Raw genomic sequence first — 21935 nt, forward strand, 5'->3', positions numbered from 1 at the left:
GCTCTGTTGTGTTTGTTATGGTCTTTGTTTAGGCTATATGCATATATTGTGTATATAATACTATACATTTATAATTTTACATTATTTTAGGCCTATAACAGTGTAGCCTATTGGCACACATAGACAAAAAGGAACCCAAAATTTCATAAAGTTTAGGTCACGAAGGGCACTAAAACATAATGCTCCTCGTAAATGTTGATGTTTTTCTTTTGTAGAATTTTATGCCTTAAAATATAAACAGAACAATTTAGAAAAGTTAGTGAACAACCAGTCAAATTCTAATCCAGATTATCGTTTCAAATGCTCTTTGATGATCGTCATAATATTTGGCACTTTTTGAGAGACCTGGCCACAAGGTGGTACTGTAACAAGTAATTTGAGATTTTTGATTATATTTTAGAAGCTCTGTACCATCCTTTTCCCCTTCTGAATCCTTGAGTGCTTGCTAATATCAACATGGTATTTCATTTCAGCCTATAAAGCTTTGCATCATTTTCGAACTCTTTTCAATTGGGAAAAAAAATAATTGACCACAGCAGTCAGGCGATTTGCATTAAATTCAAATTGTAGTATTCAGGGGGCCCTCATGTCAAGCCATTATGCAGAAAAATGCAAAATTGAATTTTTGGGAGTGGCCCATACACACTAGAGCTGGATAGTCAGGTTTTAACCTCGTATAGCCAGACCTCTGAATTCACATCAAAAGGTAGGGGTGAAAGTCAACAAAATGGGACATCTAATAAAATGGGACAAATGAGCTTTTTGGTGTAGTGCACTTTAAAAACATTTTTATAGATAATTGTGTGTGGTCTTGAAATATTGTAATAACAGTACTTCATTTGAATATGAACAATTAATGTGTCAAATATAAATCGTGGGCATGGTTACAAGTGCTGAAATGTCTGAGAAAGCTGAGAAAGGTATAATTCTGTGGAGTGAAGAATGAATGAATGGAGCAATCAATGAGTACAGGGTAAGGCCAGGCAGGCCAGGAACCTAGACTTTGTTTTTTGGCCAGGGCATGGTCTGTTGTGTGAGTGAAACGAGTGAAAGGTGCTGTGAGGATAGTCATGCCTCTGGGAGAAATCCATTTTTGTCAGAATCATCTGAGAAGGAACTGGCAAAAATGTTAAAGCTTCTTTCGCAGAGATGTGCAGCAAAAAAAAAAAAAAAAAAAAAAATGCAAAATCTAATGGAATTAAAGAATTTTCTGAAACCAAAAACACAGCAGACTATTACTATAAACTTTTTTTTTTTTTTTAAAAATGAACCTAGAGCTAAGCATCATCATCAACACACTAGTGTGTCTGTTTTTATAAAATTATTTTTTTTAACATTTACATTATATATATATATATATATATATATATAATTGTACAATATCCTGTTGTATGCAACTGTATTATCCAAGCACAAACAACATGAAAATGTGTGTCCCAATTTACCTGAAAACAGCTTCTGAATAAAAATGGGTTCTCATAATCTTTGAATCTCTGTATATTTTTTATATACCACTCATATTCCTTCAAAAACCATAGATGGAGATACAAGAGGCCTTGAGCATTTGTTTAAAACATTAATAGTGTAGGTAGAATAGATTTATTTGTATTTAATACACAGTTTACCAAAAAGTGTCCCAATTTTGCTGACTTCACCCATATGGCCCTCTCCATATTGCAGCTTATTCTATAAGAACTGGCTACTTAGACAGGAAGTATGACTGACATGTAAATTGCACAATCACAGTGTGTTAACTTTCGAGGTATCCACCTTATTTTGCAACACAGAAGTAAACTATTTTCTATGAATGTGTGAGACTTTCGATTCATTAGTCGCTATAGGTAAAAAACTAGAAGAATAACACAGTGCAAACTGTAAAACTCTCACGTTATAAATAAGGTGCATAGACTAGCATGGAAAAGGTGATGGCATGGCAGTCTTCCCAAACAGTTGTGCAGAGAACATTCAAAATGTGTAGAAACTCTTAGTATACAGACTTTTGTACATATATTCAGTAAACAGAGCAGAACATACAGTTGTGCTCACCTAGTTTAATTGCTTTTAAGTGCTCACAAAACTCTTTGTTTCAAACTTAGCTTTGAAACAAATTTGATGCCACTAATCTGGCACACTTTGACGAATCCAGTGATTATTACATCCTGGAAAGCACTCACTGTCATGCACTATCAAACTGTCAAAGTCACGCCCCCCAGTGGTGAACCATTTTAATTTTGAAACACTTATGACGTAATGAAGCCTCATGTACTGAAATCACTTTGGCAGTTTGATATGTGCTTCAAACCACTGATTCGAAACAAAAGATTCGTAAAGCTTCGAAGCTTCATGAAGCGGTGTTTTGAAATCAGCCATCACTGAATATTGTTGAATAAAGTTATTTTGCTCGTTTTTTTTTTTTGGCACACAAAAAGTATTCTCGTCGCTTCATAGAATTAAGGTTGAACCACTGTAGTCACATGAACTGTTTTAAATATGTCTTTAGTAGCTTTCTGGGCATTGAAAGTGTTTATTGTCTTGCTGGCAATGCAGGCATCACTGAGCCATCGGATTTTATCAAAAATATCTTAATTTGTGTTCTGAAGATGAACGAAGATCTTACGGGTGTGGAACGACATGAGGGTGAGTAATTAATGACAGAATTTTCATTTTTGGGTGAACTAACCCTTTAACTTCAAAATGATGTATGATTTGTTGGAATCCGACAAAAAAAATGACTCAGTCGATAGAGTTAGCAAAGTCAATTTTGAGAAAAATCGAGTTTTCTGAGGGTTCCAAAACAAAATCACATAACAACCATACCTTAAAATCCCTGTTAATAACACCTAATTTGGCAATTTTGAAGAAAGTTTGTAACCAGGCTGCTTTGGGGCACCATTGACTTCCATAGTAGGGAAAAAAAAAATACTATGGAAGTCAATGGTGCCCCAGAACTGTTCAGTTTCTCACATTCTTCAAAATATCTTCCTTTTTGTTCAACAGAACAAATAAATTTGTACAGGTTTAGAACAAACTGAGGGGGAGTAAATGATGACAGAATTTTCATTTTTGGGTGAACTATCCCTTTAAGCAAAATTGTAGGGTCATTAAAAAAAAAAACCTTTGCACATCAATTTTGGCCACTATGTTTGGTGTGGTAAGTTTAGCAATAGTACTATTTAAGAGCCTGCTTACTGTGGACTGATGGGCTCAAGTCATCACCGGTGCACTGCTGCATTTTTACAGTTACCAAAAAAGATAATTACTATTTCATTTCTACAGTCAGAGCATTGATTTGTAGAGTGGGAGAAGTTGTTACATTTAAAATTATAAAAAGTTTATTCAAAGTCATTAAATGTATTAAAATGCATTAAACATATTAATTATTGTTTAAGTAATATATAATAAATTTATTATATTTATTTAAAGTTATTACATTTCTTAGTAGGTCAGTTACAAAAAGAATTGTCAATCAAGTTTATATCATTTTATCATATAACTCCAATACATCATATCGTCATCGGAAAGCATGTGTCTTGCTGCCATCTTGTTACTCCTAACTAGGTTAGGAGACCTCTCCAGCTCTTCGTCCTACATAATTTAGGAGCTAAGACCTAGTCTTGACACTTAGGAACCTTTATGAATCATACTTATTCTTAAGTCTAGGAATAAGAGTAAAATTACATAATTCTTAGAATATTGACACACTTAAGACTAAAATATTACTCTGAGTGGCTTTATACATACGGCCCCAGATGTGCTCCAACAGTAGTCACAATTCAAATCCAGACTCAAAACATATCTGTTTAGCTGTGCATTTACTGATTGAGCACTGTGCTACGTCCGAACTGATTGCACTTTATTTTTATATGTATCATCTTTTTATTCTTTTAATTCTTTTTCTTGCTTTTATTTTGTTTTAATGCATTTTAAATCAATTTCTTATGCATCCTCTTTTTATTTCTGACTGTTTTAATGCATTTTAAATCTTGCTGTCTGTTTGGAAGAGCTGGGAGAATTAAAAAGTAAGCCTTTGTGCTGCTAGCCCTGGGCCTGTATGTGTATAAACTTCTCAGAAATGCTCTTAAGAATAGTCTTAAGTTTTGACTTAAGTGTCAAAAAATTCTTAGTAAAGAGTAAGAGTTTTCTAAGAGTAGGAGACTTTTATAAAGAAGCTAAAAGCAACTTTTAATAAAGTGTAAGACGGATTCTTAAGTGCTGACTTAAGTGTTGTGAAGTAAGGACTACAATGATGTCAACTCAAAATGGCTGCCCTCAACCTCTGAATCAGCCAATAGCGAGCCTGGAAGGGTGAAGTCACAGCAGCACAATACCAGTCATTTATTATAAAAAACAATAATAACAATAATTAAAAAAACACAAACGTTTTAATATTAAAAAATGGATTTAAAAGCAATAGCTTTCCATTGTGCAAAATTATCACAAATTAGCACTGATGGTGTGGAATCTTTTTCTATTGATATATGTCTCCTCATTTACAGTTAGAGCAATGATTTATGATTTATGATTTATGTTATGAGTTCATCAATGGCTCCAACAACTGCAGGGAAGTCCACTATCAACATAAAAGTAGCTTTTTTTTTGCTACTTTGAACTGCCATAGAGTAGTGGCCAAATGTGATGTCCAGCCATATGAAAACTGACATCTTCAACTTTAATTCAAATATTTTAAAAAATGTGTTAAAAGATGTAAGCATATCGTGTAGCTGTGCTTGGAGTCAATTGTTTTCATTTCAAATTTCAAATTATTTCAAATTATGTTTGGCCAGTCTGTCTGTCACGATCACTGTCTGTTCCTGGACTCCATTTCCCATAATCCTCCCTTCCAATCACCTGCACACTCCACACCAATCACCAAGTGCCACACACACCTGCAAATCATTACCTGGACTATAAAAGACACACACACACACCCCCTTTGCGAAGTCTTGATTTGCCCGGTGATCACTTCTGAGCGTTTTCTTGTGGATTGTATTTCTGTTGCCATTGGACTGTTTATTGGACTGTGTTTGTTTGCCGCCTGCCCTGACCATTGCCTGTGACTTTACTCTGCTTGTCTGCCGCCTGCCTCGACCATTGCCTGTCCCTGTTTGTGTCTCTGCCTTTGCCCTGTCTACTCTGTAAGTACTTTTAATAAACAAGCTGCAAATGGATCCTCACGCATTCGACCCATCATTACAGAAGACTTCGCCATCAAACGATCCAGCAGCTTCTACAAGCGCTTCCAGCCTTAGCATGGACCCAGCAATACGCCTCGTCCGCCTTCGGCAAGGTAATTGTACACTCGAGGACCACATTCAGAAGTTTTTAGACATTGCCTATTTCTCTGACCTGCCTGACTGTGCCCTCATTGACTTCTTTGGCTATGGATTAAACGAACCATTGAAGGACTACTTACTTATTAATGGTCCCCGAGGGTCGTTCGTGGAATTTCTGGACTTTGCCCTGCTTACTGTTGGTTCACTTTTTACTGTGGGTGTCGCGGAGGAACGCGACACCTCGTCCCCCCATGTAATGGCTGCCTCTAAAGAGAGCCTGCACAAAATGGCGGCCACAACATCATCACATCATGTCTCCGCTGATCTTCCAGAGCCAAGTCAAGTCTCCGTTGATCCTCTAGAATTACATCACGTCTCTGGATCTGTTTGGGAGCGGAGTGGGTTGCGTTCCAGTGTGGCTGATCCAGCGCTGACTTCAGTACGAGCGGCTGGCATTCCTAAGCCTCCGCCGGTTGCTACGCACTCAAGCTCGCCGGTTGCGACGCACTCAAGCTCGCCGGTTGCGACGCACTCAAGCTCGCCGGTTGCGACGCACTCAAGCTCGCCGGTTGCGACGCACTCAAGCTCGCCGGTTGCGACGCACTCAAGCTCGCCGGTTGCGACGCACTCAAGCTCGCCGGTTGCGACGCACTCAAGCTCGCCGGTTGCGACGCACTCAAATTCTCTGGATGCTATGGACAAGATGGCCGCTTTGCCAGTGCCCACGGGCAAGATGGCCGCCCCGCCAGTGTCTGGGAACATAGGGGTCGTTCCAGCCAGTGAGTCCACTCCAGAACCAGCTCCAGTCCGCGAGTCCGCTCCAACCCGTGAGCCCGCTGCAGCGCCCACCGAGGAGGTAGGCACAGAGCCACCGCCTCAACTATGCAAACGGAGGAGGAGGAGGAAGAAGGCTTCCTCCAGCCCTCAAGGCCCGGAGGCCTTCCCAGAGCCCGCTGTAGGCCCGGAGGCCGTCCCAGAGCAGCCCTCTGCCGTCCCAGAGCAGCCCGCTGCCGTCCCAGAGCAGCCCGCTGCCGTCCCAGATACAGCCACGGAGGCCGGCACCGAGCTCCTCGCCCTGCCGGCGCCACCCGAGCTCCTCGCCCTGCCGGCGCCACCCGAGCTCCTCGCCCTGCCGGCGCCACCCGAGCTCCTCGCCCTGCCGGCGCCACCCGAGCTCCTCGCCCTGCCGGCGCCACCCGAGCTCCTCGCCCTGCCGGCGCCACCCGAGCTCCTCGCCCTGCCGGCGCCACCCGAGCTCCTCGCCCTGCCGGCGCCACCCGAGATCCTTACCCACGAAACCGCCACGGCCTCCGTTGAATTCCCCAAGAACTTTTTGGGGGGGGGCCATATACCTGAGGGTGGGGAGCTTGTGGGTGGGGACCCTGCACGGCCGCGATCATCAGCGGCCTCCGAATTGCTTGAGCTTGCGGGTGGGGACCTTACACGCCCACGGCCTTCAACCGCCTGTGAACTGCTGTGGCCAGCTACGGACCCTGACCTGCCGTGGTCGCCCAAGCCACCTGACCCGCCGTGGCTGCCCGTGGCACCTGACCCGCCGTGGCTGCCCGTGGCACCTGACCCCCCGTGGCTGCCCGAGTTCCTGGACCTGCATTGGAGACCCCGTTCCCGTCTGCCAACAGGTCTCCAATGCACCCACCCCCCCTCCCTATCTGGGCCATTTACGCCGCGAGGACGCGCCTTCCGGAAGGGGGCGTTATGTCACGATCACTGTCTGTTCCTGGACTCCATTTCCCATAATCCTCCCTTCCAATCACCTGCACACTCCACACCAATCACCAAGTGCCACACACACCTGCAAATCATTACCTGGACTATAAAAGACACACACACACACACACCCTTTGCGAAGTCTTGATTTGCCCGGTGATCACTTCTGAGCGTTTTCTTGTGGATTGTATTTCTGTTGCCATTGGACTGTTTATTGGACTGTGTTTGTTTGCCGCCTGCCCTGACCATTGCCTGTGACTTTACTCTGCTTGTCTGCCGCCTGCCTCGACCATTGCCTGTCCCTGTTTGTGTCTCTGCCTTTGCCCTGTCTACTCTGTAAGTACTTTTAATAAACAAGCTGCAAATGGATCCTCACGCATTCGACCCATCATTACACTGTCATACAAAGAAATTATGAACACATGCAAAAACAAGAGAGAACCGATTAAATATTAAAAACTGATTATGTTGTATTCAATGTCATATTTTAAAACATTTAAATAATATAAAAATAAAAATATTTTTTCTCATATTTTGATGGTTTAAGCAAAATTGTTTGCGATTAACAAGAAATCTTGTTTGTATTTATTCTTGTGTACTGTATGTTCATCTTTTGTGCTTCCTTGTCATTCGTTCATCATCTGCACTTTATTTTTCGTGAAGCATTTTGTTTCGTGTCAGCTGTGATAAACAGACATGCACTCTCATTACGTGTGTAACAGTGGCCAGACTCTGAGAGTTTTGCAGGTAAACTACTGCACACTGACGCCCGCTAGAGAATGAGGTGTTTAACATCATTGGTAGTGCATTCGCCTCACATGCCAGCAGCGATCGGGCCGGGATTCTAGACCGACTCAGAGCAGGGTGGCGACTCAGAGGTTAGGATTGGAGTGTGAGTTTTTGTGGCGCCGCAATGAAGAGAGGAGTGTGTTTGTTTGGGTTGATTTCAAATATCAACAGTGTTCAACAACGAATTTGAGAAATCGCATACAGCACCTTTAAATGTATTAAAATGCATTAAACATATTAATTATTGTTTAAGTAATATTTGTTACATTTATTTAAAGTTATTACATTTCTTATTAGGTCAGTTACAAAAAGAATTGACAATCAAGTTTATATCATTTTATCAACTCCATGTCATCATATAACTCCAATACAGCATATCTTCATTGGAAAGCGTGTGTCTCCTCTTCTTTGCTGCCATCTTGTTACTCTTAACTAGGTTAAGACACCTCTCCAGCTCTCTTAAATAATTTAAGAGCTAAGACCTAGTCTTGACACTTAGGAACCTTTATGAATCACACTTATTCTTAAGTCTAAGAATAAGAGTAAAATTACGTCATTCTTAGAATATTGACACACTTAAGACTAAAATTTTACTCTGAGCGGCTTTATACACACGGGCCCTGGTGTTCCAGGAAGATCTCTTTAGATCCGCTCTGATGGAAAACAAAGTTGAGTTAGCTCATAATAGGCATAGTTATCCCTGGATGGAGCTCTGGACGGAGTTAGTCCAAGATTTGTCTGTAAGGGTACTGTTTAAATGCACAGCTACTTGACAAATATAAATATTTTTACAGTTATCCCTCCGGCTTGAGGAAGATCTGTTTAGATCCGCTCTGATGGATAGATCCATTTAGATCTGCTCTGACGGACAGTTTAGTTAGCCCTGGTGATTCCAGTCTGCAAGGGTACTGTTTAAATGCACAGCTACCTGACAAATATTCTGACTGAAACTCTATGACTCTTCCATCCAGACTAGGGGTATTCTCTGCTTTTATTGTTATTTTTATTTCTTATGCATTCAGTTTTTTTTCTTATGTATTTGTTTCCTTTTCATGTAAAGCACTTTGAATTACCATTGTGTATGAAATGTGCTTAATAAATAAACTTGCCTTGGCTAGCAGAGTACTGGCACATGGCCAGGTACATGTGAACCAGCCATCTTGCTAGCTCAGGTGTAGAATCACCTGGCTTCAGTAATCACATCGGTTATCAAACTGATTCCATTGACATATTGCTCTCTGTGTTTCAGGATGTGTCAAGGGGAAAAAGAAATAGAGGTTTAGAAGTGAAAAGGAGTCACCAAAACAACACCAGAATCTGAATGCATCTGTCAAATAGAAATATTTGTGTCAAATGCCAACACCAGGCTGAAAAGAATACAAAATAAACAAGGAAACTGAATTTTTGAAATACATTATGGAAATAAAATATGAACTTCTACATGAGGTTTGTGATATAACTGACCAATATTAGAGAAATTTTAGATTGCAGTGAACTCACACTAGACTAACAGAATGAGAGTTTAAAACAGTATCCTGGGAGCTCATGGTGAGATCATTGTGAGATCAAATTGTTGACTAGGATGGATGCTAGATGCTGAAAGTCAGAGCTAGTAGGCTAAACAGATTTTGGTAACACTTTATTTTACAGTGTCATTGTTAGTGTACAGTACATGTAGTTTCTATAGTAATAACTCTAAATTATGCTTAATTACATACAGCTAACCCTAAACCAAACCCTAATATTACTCAGTACTTAAATGTAACAAAGACACCTTAAAATGAAGTGAAATCCAGATTTTCAGCAGTCAGAGTTGACAGATTTTCCAGAAAATCACATAGTGTATGATGGGCACAGTTTTTTTTAGCCTCAGACTTCGATTCCATCCAGTTGGAGGATATCAAACATGTTTCATATATTACATTGTACAACACATATTGTTTTGTTATTTGTTTCCTAGTAACGAGGCACACATTTCTGTGAGAGTTTATTGTGTTCAAAACTACTTGAAAGTCTTGTAGTGTGTGATACTCTTGCCAAGTGTATGATGCCCAGTTTATCTCTGTAACCATTTATGAGGTTGATAAGTTTATAATGACAGTATGAAAACAGTCTTTGCTTGCAAAGATAATATGGTTGTATAACAGGGGTGTCCCATCCAGTTCCTGGAAGGACACAATCCAGCAGGGTTTATCCAGAGATATTCTCATTATGGGGAAATACTAACACTGCTCTACTATTGGCAATTACAATCCTATTATAGCCTTGAACTCTGAACCTTAGAGGCTCATCTTAAAGCTGCTCTGGTTTATCTCCAGCTCCAATTAAACACACCTGAACCAGCTAATCATTCTAATCAAAGTCATTAGGATCACTGGAAACTTCTTGGCAGGTGTGTTGAAGCTAAACTCTACAGCAGAGGTCTTCAAATCTGCTCCAAGTGACCAACTGTCTGGCAAAGTTTATTTCCAAACTGCTTCAGCACGCCTGCCTGTGATTTTCCAGCGATTATGAAGAGCTTAATTAGCTGGTTCAGGTGTGCTTGATTAGGGTTGAAGCTAAACTCTACAGTACAGGGTCCCCGGGAGCAGGGCTGAAGACCTCTGCTCTACAGGAAAGTGGCCCTCCAGGAGCAAGATTAGACAACCCTGCTGTATATGTATAGATCTTTTTGATTTAGCCCTTTTACTTACACTTTGGTGATACTGCCTGGAATCTAAACTGCTCTGGAGAAAGTTATGTTCAGACAGTAAGTTTCTATGTGGCTACATACCCTGAAAGTTACCTTAGCTTTTGGAACCGAAAGTTATCCATTTACTCTAAGTAAACATACCCAGGTAAATAGCTTAACCTGCCTCCACCCCCCTCTCCAGCAGAATATTCTTTAAGAGGTAGTCTTTACTTTCCCAAAGTGACACTCTTACGGCTTCTCCAGCGCAAGAGCTTGAGGAAATTGAGACTTGCAGTGAACACCTTGTCATGTTCAAACACCATCTTGTAGAAGGTTCCAATGGGAAGGTCACCATTTGGATCTGCATATTTCAGGGTGGTCATGGGTGTGTACAGAGTGTTAGTCTGATGGCGAAATGGTGGGTTCTTCATGGTAATCATTTCGAATGTGTGCTGATTATAAGAAATGACATATGACATACTATTAGTAATTCAGAGACTAAACAAAACATCCACTGGAATGGTAGATTGCTGCATGAAACATTTTGGAAGTGTTTTAATGGGCTGTGCAAGTACCTCTGCAACTTCTTCTGGTGTTTGTCCAAGACTCTCAAATATCTGCTTGTAATTCTTCAAGTAGATGTTGTGGAACATATCTGCAGTCACTTTATCAGCTTTGGAGAGGTCTATCTTCAAGCTTTCTTCATACGACTTACGCTCAAACTCTGTGATGACAGGTCCTGGTTCAATGAGGCTGATACTGCACAGATGCAAATAAAATAGACCTAAAATGACATCTTAAATGTGAGGGCCAAGGCATTCAATGCTTTCAAAACACATCAGAACAGAAGTTTCTAAATTACTGCATCAATATATTATCATGCACTAGAACTGAGCTTCTTTAAATTTAGAAAATTTGAGTAGTTCCTGTCACACAATACTGGCATAAAAAAACTGAGGTAATGTGTTTCATGGTCATTCTGTCTAGATTTGTGCTCAAAGTGTTTTAGTTTTCACCATCAGCCAGCTTGTGTTTTCAGGGTTTGACTTTTATACTGAGCATTTGTAGAACAGAAGTGTCAGAGTTTTTGCCCACAGTGAGAGTTCCATTCAGTACAGGTGCCCTACAGGTACACTGTTCCCTGATGCTCATATGACAATTATATATCAATTATTTTATTACAGCCCAAATTTGTAATACAGGCCAGTTTTCACAAAATTACAGTAGACATCCTTTGCCAGTTCCAAATTTGATGAGATTTTGGAGATCTGAATGAATTATTAAGTTGATTCTAGCTCACACATTTCAGAGTTATTATTATAAATGTAAATTCATTACATAGTTTTGGATGGATGTGTAAATGTAGGCTACTCACTGCACCTCTGTTTTAGTGTTTACTAGTCTTATATTAAACCTGGTATTGTATACTATGAACATTGCTTGTTTTGGATAAAAGCATCTTCTAAATGAATAAATGTACTCAGTGGGGGGAGGGGGGGACCTCTACATATGACTATAGCACAAAGTATACTTCACTTTTTATGCGTATGCGAGGGGCGGCGTACAGTGCGCAGTCGAAGAAAACCTGCATAAACAGAACACACCGGAACACATGCAAGCTACAGCGACAATGGAGGCCTATATAGATGAAAGATTGAGCAAAGAGGTTAAAAAGAACCCTAATTTGTACAACTCTCGCATGAAAGAATACAAATATATTTACATTGGTTGTAACTCATGGCAAGAGATTGCTCAAAACTGCACGTGTCGAAAGCGTACGAGTCAAGTGAAGTATACTTTGTGAGGCTGTGCGTTCGACTGTGCTGAAGTATACCCAGGGCTTAGGATCACTTACTTTAGATTGAATCTCAGGGCTTGAACTGCCAGACTCTCACAGAACCCTTCAACAGCAAACTTGGAAGCAGCGTAAATATCATTAAACAAAATACCTGTGTACATGAACACAACAGTGATTAGAGATGGTAATATCCTGTTGAATCCTCTCAGATCTTCTTTAAGTCATTGTTGTTAATCCTTTAAGTATCCAAAGTTTGATCTCGCACATACTGGGGTAAAGAGCTCAAACGCAAATATCAAGTGGTTGTTGTTTCTTTTTTTTTTCTTTTTTTTTTACTTTTTTTGTGTATGGCTCACCCTGAATCCCCATGACACTGCTAATGACCACTATGTGGCCACTTTTTCTTTTCTTCATATCAGGCAAAACCTCCTTTATGAGTCGCACAAGCCCAAAGAAGTTGGTGTCCATGACAGTTTTCATCTCATCAATGGTCCGACACTCAATGGGGCCAACCATTCCCATTCCAGCATTACTAACTGAAACACAGAGAACAGAAGGGTAGGAACAACAAATCATTAAGTATTCATAAGCCTTGAATATTGGCTTTTTTTTTTTTTCTTTTTTTTTTTAACAAATATCTACAATTTCAAAAGCAATTTATAAATAACCTGATTGTGCAAGTTCATTACTGTATGATCAGTGCTCTTAAAACACACTTTATTTGGTAAATCACTAACCCCGGATGCAAATGTGTAATCAGTTAATCATGTGGCAGCAACTCAATGCATAAAGTCATGCGAATAGGGTTAAGCGGTTTTGTTGTTCAAACATCAGAATGGCAAAGAAATCTGATCTAAGTGATGTAAATCTGATCTCATAAACTGCTGGGATTTTCATGCACAGTTCAAAAGTAATCCTAAGCAGCAATTGAGTGAGTGAAAATACCTTGTGAGAAATGTCAGAGCTGAATGGCAAGAAAGATTAAAGGTGACAGGAAGGTTACAGTAACTGAGTGTTACAACAGTGCAATGTAGAAGAGCAATGTTGAATGCAAATTGTTGAACCTTAAACTGGGTGAAGCCCAAATTGTCTTCTACTCTTGTTGGAATAAACATGACACTAAATTCACTGCACTCTAATGGCCAAATTTACAGCAAATGTATGGTGTTATAAAGTCAACATGAACCAGAATCTCTAAGGAATGTCCTCAGATTCTTATATCCATGCCACAAAGAATCCAAGCTATTTTACGCTATATGCTGTATATATGCGATATATTCCCACAACTTATTAATTAGTGGCCATGTTTTATTAATTAATTCCCTCAGTTTAGTTAAATCATGGTCACAGCTGTTTAATTCGTTCCTTTTTTTCATGACCATGTTGAACTAATATGTTCACTCATTTTAATCTAGTTAAATTGTGACTTAACTTGATTTAATTAAAATGTGGGAACAAATTAGTACAACATGGCCACGATTTATCTAAGGGTACGTTTAGATTACAACGATGTACTAAAAACGTAAGTGTTTTTCGCGTACAGATGAAAATGTTGTCAAAACCTGTTCACATGGATCCGCGAAAATGACTAAGAACGCTGTGTTATGCATGCCAGGCCAGTAGTTGGTGATGTCACTTTGTAAAAAAAACACTGCATGTCTATAGACTGAACACTCAATACACATATGCATGACATCATGGTTTTCACAAATTCACGTTTACACAGTTTACACAGAGACGATAACGTTATCAATGCTAACATTATTCTAAAAATGTGCACTTTGAAACCCGTTTTCAAAAGCTTGCATTTTAAGGCCCCCAAAACGCCATTGCCTTGTAAATGAATGGCAAAAATGCATAAAAAGTTTTCAGTTTTTAGTTGAAAACGGTGTCGTGTAAATAGACCGTAAAACGAGAAAACAGATTAATAATCTGTGGGAACTAATTCTTAATTTGTGGCCACAAACTAAATGTCATTTGCAGGGCTCCATATTATATCTCTGATCCTACCTAGTATTATAAATATTAGTATTGTTACTACTTACTACTACTAATATCAGTAGTAGTAATAGAGCTACCAAATGCAATGGCCACTAACTGTATATAGTGTTTATATTAATATACTATAAACATACTGTAGCATTTTATTTATTGAGATAATATTGTTTGACAATGGAAAATGGCAATGAAGCATTTGCGTTTGTAAGAAGTACAACTAATAATCTTACTGAGAATGTCGACTCTGGGCAGGCTCTTCACACAGGCTTTGATAGAGTTCTCATCACACACGTCGAGCTGCTTGATCTCCAGTGTGTGTCCCAAAGCACAACCTGCTGCCTCCACCAAAGCATCTTTTTTAGCCAGGTTCCTCATGGTGGCATACACTGCCAAGGTCAAAATATTTAGCTTAAATTCCACTTAAACTAAAGTCTGCTGACATTTGCAGTGACCAGTGATTCAGGTAACAGATGGGGAACACAGTCATCGTTTAATGACTAATAGATTAAAGCTTCTCAGCTACTTACGTTGAGACAATCTTCAAGCAAAGTCAATTTATTGAGAACAATCCACATGTTACACATTAAGAAATATTATGAGAAAGTTTCTCAGCATATCAAGCGAACAGAGCACAGTTGTTGTAACTATGTGAATATTTCCCTTCTTCAAACTGATAGGCTAATCCATGTGCACTTTCACATTAGAATGATATAATGACTCTTCCAAAGCTTCTCCTTTAAAAAGTTTCCTCATGGTGGCATACAATTCCAAGGCTAAAACATATAGTCTAATGTTCATTTGAACTAAAATGTTAACATTTGCATGTAACATGGTGAACAGTCATAATTTAATGACTAGTTAATTAATGCTACTCAGCTGCTTACTTGGAAGAATTCAACATGCAAAGTCAATTTATTTAGAAGAAATTTTAAAAAAGTTACACATAAAGAAACATTATGAGAATCATTTTTTTATTTTATTTTTTACTGCAATTATTCAGAATATTGGGTAGACCGATTACAGTTGTAACAGGGTAGCATTTTTGGTACATGTTAGCGTGCAAAGTTGCTTTGAAAATCAGGCAAACTTCCAAGGTGATCAGTGAGAAGAGTTTTAACAGTTTTTTCAACACTGAAAATTATTAAGAGCATAAAATTCACAAAAATACTGAACATACTGATACATATGCACACATTACACTGATTTAAACATTTTTACACATCTTATACTGAGTATAAATTTTTTACACATTTTTCCCCCATAAGATTTCTGTTTACTCTGAACAGTATTTGTGCAATACAAAAGCAAAATTTTACAACTGTAATTGGTCTACACCACTATTATACTACTATAACCTATATTCACAATATTTGTATGTATTTTATTTACTGGTCTTACCCATAAACCTCTTCTTCTCATCTCTGGCAATACGAACAGCAAGTGCCAATCCAATGCCAGAAGAACAACCAGTGATCAGTACAACCTTTTGATTCATGGCTGCAACAAAAATCTTGCTTTCTCTGACTATACAGTGAGACAGAGACTAGAAAGTAAAAGACGGCTAAGAAGAACTGGAAACGAGATAAAGAGACAGAATGAGTGGGAGCTTGAGAGATGAGCTAAAACTTACTCTTGCTAATCCAGTGCATAAAGACTCAGCAGAATGACCCACGTGTAACTCCAGCCTAGACATGTGGTGGACAATACATAACAATACGACTGCTGCATGGGACAAAAGTTCTATGCACCAGTGTGGTCTAAAAGAAATATCTGATAAAACACAATATCACTGTGATTTTGTAAAACATAAAATCATATATGCATACACTACTGTTTAAATGTTTGGGGGGCGCTAAGATTTTTTTAAACGGTTTTGAAAGAATTCTTTATGCTTACCAAGGCTGTTTTAATTTGATCGAAAATACAGTAAAAACTAATATTGTAAAATACGGTTACAATTTAAAGTAACTGTTTTCTGTTTTAATATATTTTTAAATGTAATTTATTCCTGTGATTCTCAAGTAACATTTATTATTATTATCACATAATGGTTGTGCTGCTTAATATTTTTGTGGAAACCGTGCTACATTTTTTTTTTTTCTAGGATTCTTTAATGAATAGAAAGTTAAAATAAAATAGCATTGTAATGTAAAAGTTTTGATCAATTTGATGCATCCTTGCTAAATAAATGTATTCATTTATTTTTTCTTTCATTCTGTTACGTTCAGTTTGGTTCAGTTTCATTTTCATGAACTTTTAGTTTGTAAATATTTTATTTTTCTTGGGCTTCCTTTTTGTTTCCATGGTTTCTATAATGTTCTCATTTGCTTTCATAGTGACTCATTGCTTGATTGATTTGATGTACCTGTTCCTTGTTTAGCCCATTAGTTTCTCTGACTGTCTCATTTCCAAGGCTCCCTTCGGAGGTCGCATTTGTCAGCTGCATACATCATAAAAGATGTACTATTTTAGAAAAGTAACCATTATAAAATTGACCGTTATTCCTAGTGACGTGTAAATTCTTGTATTTATGACTTTGGAATGTAGTGGTCAGTTTATTAAAATGAAGCAGCCTTAATGACGTATGTGGCCGACAAATGCGACCTCTGGAGGATGCAGCCCTCGAAATAAGACACAGTCAGAGAAAATAAAGGGCTAAACAAGGGACAGGTGAATCAAATCAGTCAAACAATGAAATGAGACACACTGTCTGTGTATTTACAGCCCTTAGTTTGAGTCATTCTTTGTCCAATCTCATTTATTTTTATTTGGTTGTTATTGTCTTGTATTCCAGTTTTTCTCCTGTGCTCTTGTTTTTATTTATTTGGGTTTTTGTTAAATAAAATGATTGCTGCATATAGATCCTGCCTCATCTTCCTTGCTGCAACCAACTGTGACAGAAGAATGGACCTAAACCAACAAAGATGGATCTACCAGCAGTCCAGATTCTCCTCCTCAGCCAAAAAGACCACAACTTTGAGGACCACATGAGAGACTTTTTAAAACTAGTGCCCTTGGTATATTGTCCTGATTCCTCCCTCTGTGTATTTTTAGACCTGAACTAAATGCTCAAACCAAAGCACGCCTGCACTGTCATGGTCCTCTGGGGTTTTTTTGTGAATACGTCGAGTGGGGGGTGTTTCATTGTGGTTCCTCCTGGACAGTAGTTGAGGAGGGAAAATAAGCCCATAGCCCATGCAGCCATTTACCAAGCCTGTCATGGACTATAAGCCTGAGCCCACCGCAGCAGCCTAAGCCCAAAACGATTGCAGATTCTGACCAGGTGTGAGAGCTGGCACCAATGTCCATCCCAGAGGGTGTGTTAGTGAACTTTTAGGGCATGGACTGCAGTCCAGCCTATACTCTTACAACTGAGGGTGAGCTGAGCCCAGTCTACACTAGCTGGTGTGATGATCTGGATTATGGCATATTCTAAAAGTCTCCAGTTGCTGCTGGCTTCGCCGAGCCCCAAGTCTCCTTCGTCGCCACTGGTTCCGCCCATCTCCATGTCTCCTTCGTCGCTGATGGCTCCATCCAAATCCAAGTCTCCTTCGTCGCCACTGGTTCCACCTATTTACAAGTCGTCTTCATTGCTGATGATTCTGCTCATCTCCAATTCTCCTTCGTCGCTGCTGGTTCTGCCCATATCCAAGTCTTCTTCATTGCTGATGGTTCCGCCCATCTCCAAGCCTCCTTTGTCGCTGATGGCTCCATCCAAATCCAAGTCTCCTTCATCGCCAATGGTTCCGCCCATTTTCAAGTCTTCTTTGTAAGGCTTGTTCGACTTCGGCTGGGGCTGGATGTAACCAGTCAGCGAGAGCTGCCGCTTGCAGTCATGGAGGAGCTGAAAACGGAGACTTTCTACTTCCCGTTGTTACGCTGCCACTGTGTTTGCAAACTTTATCACAGATGAAGTGAATTAAAATGCAACATTTGTCAAATACACAGGAGTTTTAGAGTTTGAATAAATGAATGAATGAGGCATTTATATAGCACTTTTTTAATATATATACTACTGTACGCCCAAAGCGCTTTACAATTTTATCAGGGGTCTCTCCTCCACCACCACCAGTGTGCAGCGTCCACTTGGATGATGCGACAGCAGCCACAGTACAACGGCGCCAGTGCGCTCACTACATACCAGCTATACAGTGGGTACGGAAAGTATTCAGACCCCCTTAAATTTTTCACTCTTTGTTATATTGCAGCCATTTGCTAAAATCATTTAAGTTCATTTTTTTTTCCTCATTAATGTACACACAGCACCCCATATTGACAGAAAAACACAGAATTGTTGACATTTTTGCAGATTTATTAAAAAAGAAAAACTGAAATATCACATGGTCCTAAGTATTCAGACCCTTTGCTGTGACACTCATATATTTAACTCAGGTGCTGTCCATTTCTTCTGATCATCCTTGAGATGGTTCTACACCTTCATTTGAGTCCAGCTGTATTTGATTATACTGATTGGACTTGATTAGGAAAGCCACACACCTGTCTATATAAGACCTTACAGCTCACAGTGCATGTCAGAGCAAATGTGAATCATGAGGTCAAAGGAACTGCCTGGAGAGCTCAGAGACAGAATTGTGGCAAGGCACAGATCCGGCCAAGGTTACAAAAAAAATTCTGCTGCACTTAAGGTTCCTAAGAGCACAGTGGCCTCCATAATCCTTAAATGGAAGACGTTTGGGACGACCAGAACCCTTCCTAGAGCTGGCCGTCCGGCCAAACTGAGCTATCGGGGGAGAAGAGCCTTGGTGAGAGAGGTAAAGAAGAACCCAAAGATCACTGTGGCTGAGCTCCAGAGATGCAGTCGGGAGATGGGAGAAAGTTGTAGAAAGTCAACCATCACTGCAGCCCTCCACCAGTCGGGGCTTTACGGCAGAGTGGCCCGACGGAAGCCTCTCCTCAGTGCAAGACACATAAAAACAGCATGGAGTTTGTTAAAAAAAACACCTGAAGGACTCCAAGATGGTGAGAAATAAGATTCTCTGGTCTGATGAGAATCTTTCCGTACCCACTGTATGTGGAGAGGAGAGAGAGTGATAGAGCCAATTTAATGGATAGGAATTATTAGGAGGCCATGATTGGTAAGGGCCAAAGGAGGAAAAATTTGTCCAGGACACCAGGGTTACACCCCTTCTCTTTACGAGAAGTGCCATGGGATTTTTAATGACCACAGAGAGTCAGGACCTTGGTTTAATGTCTCATCCGAAGGACAGTGCTTGTTACAGTATAGTGTCCCTGTCACTATATTGGGGTGTTAAGACCCACACAGATCACAGGGTGAGCACCCCCTTCTGGCCTCACTAACACCTCTTCTAGCAGCAACCTAGTTTTCCCAGGAGGTCTCCCATCCAGGTACTAACCAGGCTCAACCCTGCTTAGCTTCAGTGGGCAACCAGTCTTGGGCTACAGGGTGATATGGCTGCTGGACAGTTTTCATTAAATACTTAATGTACTGCTTAATACAGCGTCTGTTTGTACAAGAATAAAGTTTAACATATACTATTTAAACACCAATAAAGTGAGGTCTATGTTTTTTATCTGTTAAATGTAATAGTCAGGTCAGAATCTTCAAGATTGTGTAACCCTTTTTGAGGAAAAGTTGTTATACCACATTTTTAGAAAGTTGAATGTCTCCTGAATAAGGATCCACCGTATAACATTGAAATAAGGGTCCCATTTTCTTGTAATTGTTATCGAAACAATAGGTGCATTATTCACAGCCAAAACACTACATGTGGATAGGGTAAAATTTTTAAGTTATAGATATCACCATAAAACTTTTCCAGTTTTTCACTTACATAGAGACAAAATTTTTTGTATTACAAGTTTTCTGAAATGTCATGTTTACATATGCAAATGAGGCATTATCTATTTAAATATGTGCTAATTTGCATCATCTAAATTTTTATATCGGAATTGAAATCCACAGACTCGAATAGACAAAGTGTAGTGAAATTAACAGTTGTGCTTTGTATTGTTGTGTATTTTCTTTGCACTGATCTGAAGGAATACAAGTTAAGGAAGCAAAATAACACAAAATCACAATTGACCACTGCATAAAAAAAAAACCAACAGTGTTTTTGGTTGTACTTCAAGTTAAATAGTGCCATGAGCATTATGCAGGGATCAAATGTCTAGCCCTTTTTGTAACAAATTTGATGCAGTGCCACCAAAACAGGGACAACAGCGTTTGGATATGTCAGTGAAGTCTCTTTAGCATTATAAATAAGACATATAATTTCTTCCAGTTTGCATTTCTGATTCGCCTGATCATGGAAGCTGTTTGCAGTCTCAAGCGGATTCACCAGTCCCCAAATTTAGAAGAATGTCTCATCTGTCAAGAAAGGAAAAGCAGTCACAGAGGCCTACATTAAAGCCAACAACAACCCAAACTTCATGTTTTGGTGGGGCTACATGAAGATGGTTCACATTCTTCTATTTTTCATTTGCGCACAGAGGGACGGAATCTGGGACCTGCACCTTTGTGCATTTCAGCAAATGTTGCCCTATTTCATGCGGTATAACCACATCAACTATGCTCAGTGGGGGACCATCTACCTGAACGAGATGCACCAACTTCCACAGCCTGTGAAGAAGGAGTTTGAGGCTGGAAACTTTGTAGTCAAGCGCTCTTTACATCGCTTCAACCAAGTGGATCCCGATCATAGTCAGGAGTGGCTAGGCTGTATTGGAAAAAAGGGAGGAGGAATTGTTGGTATCACAAAGACATCTTTAGCTCTTGGCAGATGGGCTCTGTCTTTCAACTTCTGATCCCATCTTGCCCATGACACAAAAGTTGCCTTTGGTCTGGATACAGATGATGACTACATCCACAATGAAACCACAAAAGGCAGGACTCAATAGATGAAGATGCTTTGCTTGCAGTATTGCAGAGATTTGATCTCTTTTCGGCTAACCTGCCCCAGACACTGCAAAACATTGCAAACAAAGACTTTGCCACCCAGGATATTGAAGATGAGCTGTTGACAGCTACACAGAAAGGGCAAAGTCAACTGGATACATTTGTAGAGGAGAGGCTGTTGCCATCTGAGGGGAGAAGAGTCACTTTCAGGGACAAACTGAAAAAGAACAAGTATTTGACTTTTGCTTCCCTGTTTGAAGTTCAACAGTCAGACCCAATCACTGGGAAGGCAAAAACTGTCAAGGTAGACAAACATTCTACAGCACCTCATTGCTGCATATGAGGCAGGATGCCCAGTCAACCTCAAAAGTATTATGATGCATGAACTATTCGTTGTACCTCTGTCCTTGGCAGAAGTTAATGGGCAGCTTCGTTCAGGTTCAAAGGCGATATTTGCTAAGGTCTTGACTGCTGACATTCCATGTCCCAACCACCTTGGTGCCACAGACCTACAAGACGAATCAATGCTTATCGTTAATGGTCAAGCTTTGGTCATTGCTATTGGGAAGCCACAAGAAGCAAAGACTTTTGAAGACCTGGCAGACATCTTTGTGGAAACTGTTCTCCGAAGTGGAGCACAGTTCCAGCGAATTGATGTTCTGTTTGATCATTACCACACACACTCAATCAAGAGTGGAACACGTAAAAGGCGTGGAAGAGGCTTGGTGGCAATCAGAAGACCAGTTGAGGGCAGAGACTTACCTCTTCCCACAAAATGGGAGAACTTTATCGCTCACGAGG

At 39.8% G+C, this 21935-nt stretch overlaps 1 protein-coding gene and 1 pseudogene across 1 annotated transcript; both read right to left on the minus strand.

Annotated features, from left to right (window-relative positions):
• Positions 1-10688: 10688 nt before the first annotated feature.
• On the minus strand, positions 10689-16394 carry zgc:109982 (uncharacterized protein LOC553564 homolog). Its single transcript, XM_051898124.1, has 6 exons — positions 15656-16394; positions 14488-14643; positions 12616-12795; positions 12317-12410; positions 11037-11220; positions 10689-10913 (listed from the first exon to the last, which is right to left on the minus strand). Exons 1-6 carry the CDS (start codon positions 15750-15752, stop codon positions 10689-10691), a joined length of 936 nt encoding a protein of 311 aa, XP_051754084.1. The 5' UTR covers positions 15753-16394.
• Positions 16395-19582: 3188 nt separating this feature from the next.
• Positions 19583-19699, minus strand: LOC127515027 (uncharacterized; annotated as a pseudogene).
• Positions 19700-21935: the final 2236 nt, after the last annotated feature.

Source organism: Ctenopharyngodon idella, chromosome 6 (assembly GCF_019924925.1).
Source record: "Ctenopharyngodon idella isolate HZGC_01 chromosome 6, HZGC01, whole genome shotgun sequence".
In the NCBI taxonomy this organism is placed as follows: Eukaryota; Metazoa; Chordata; class Actinopteri; order Cypriniformes; family Xenocyprididae; genus Ctenopharyngodon; species Ctenopharyngodon idella.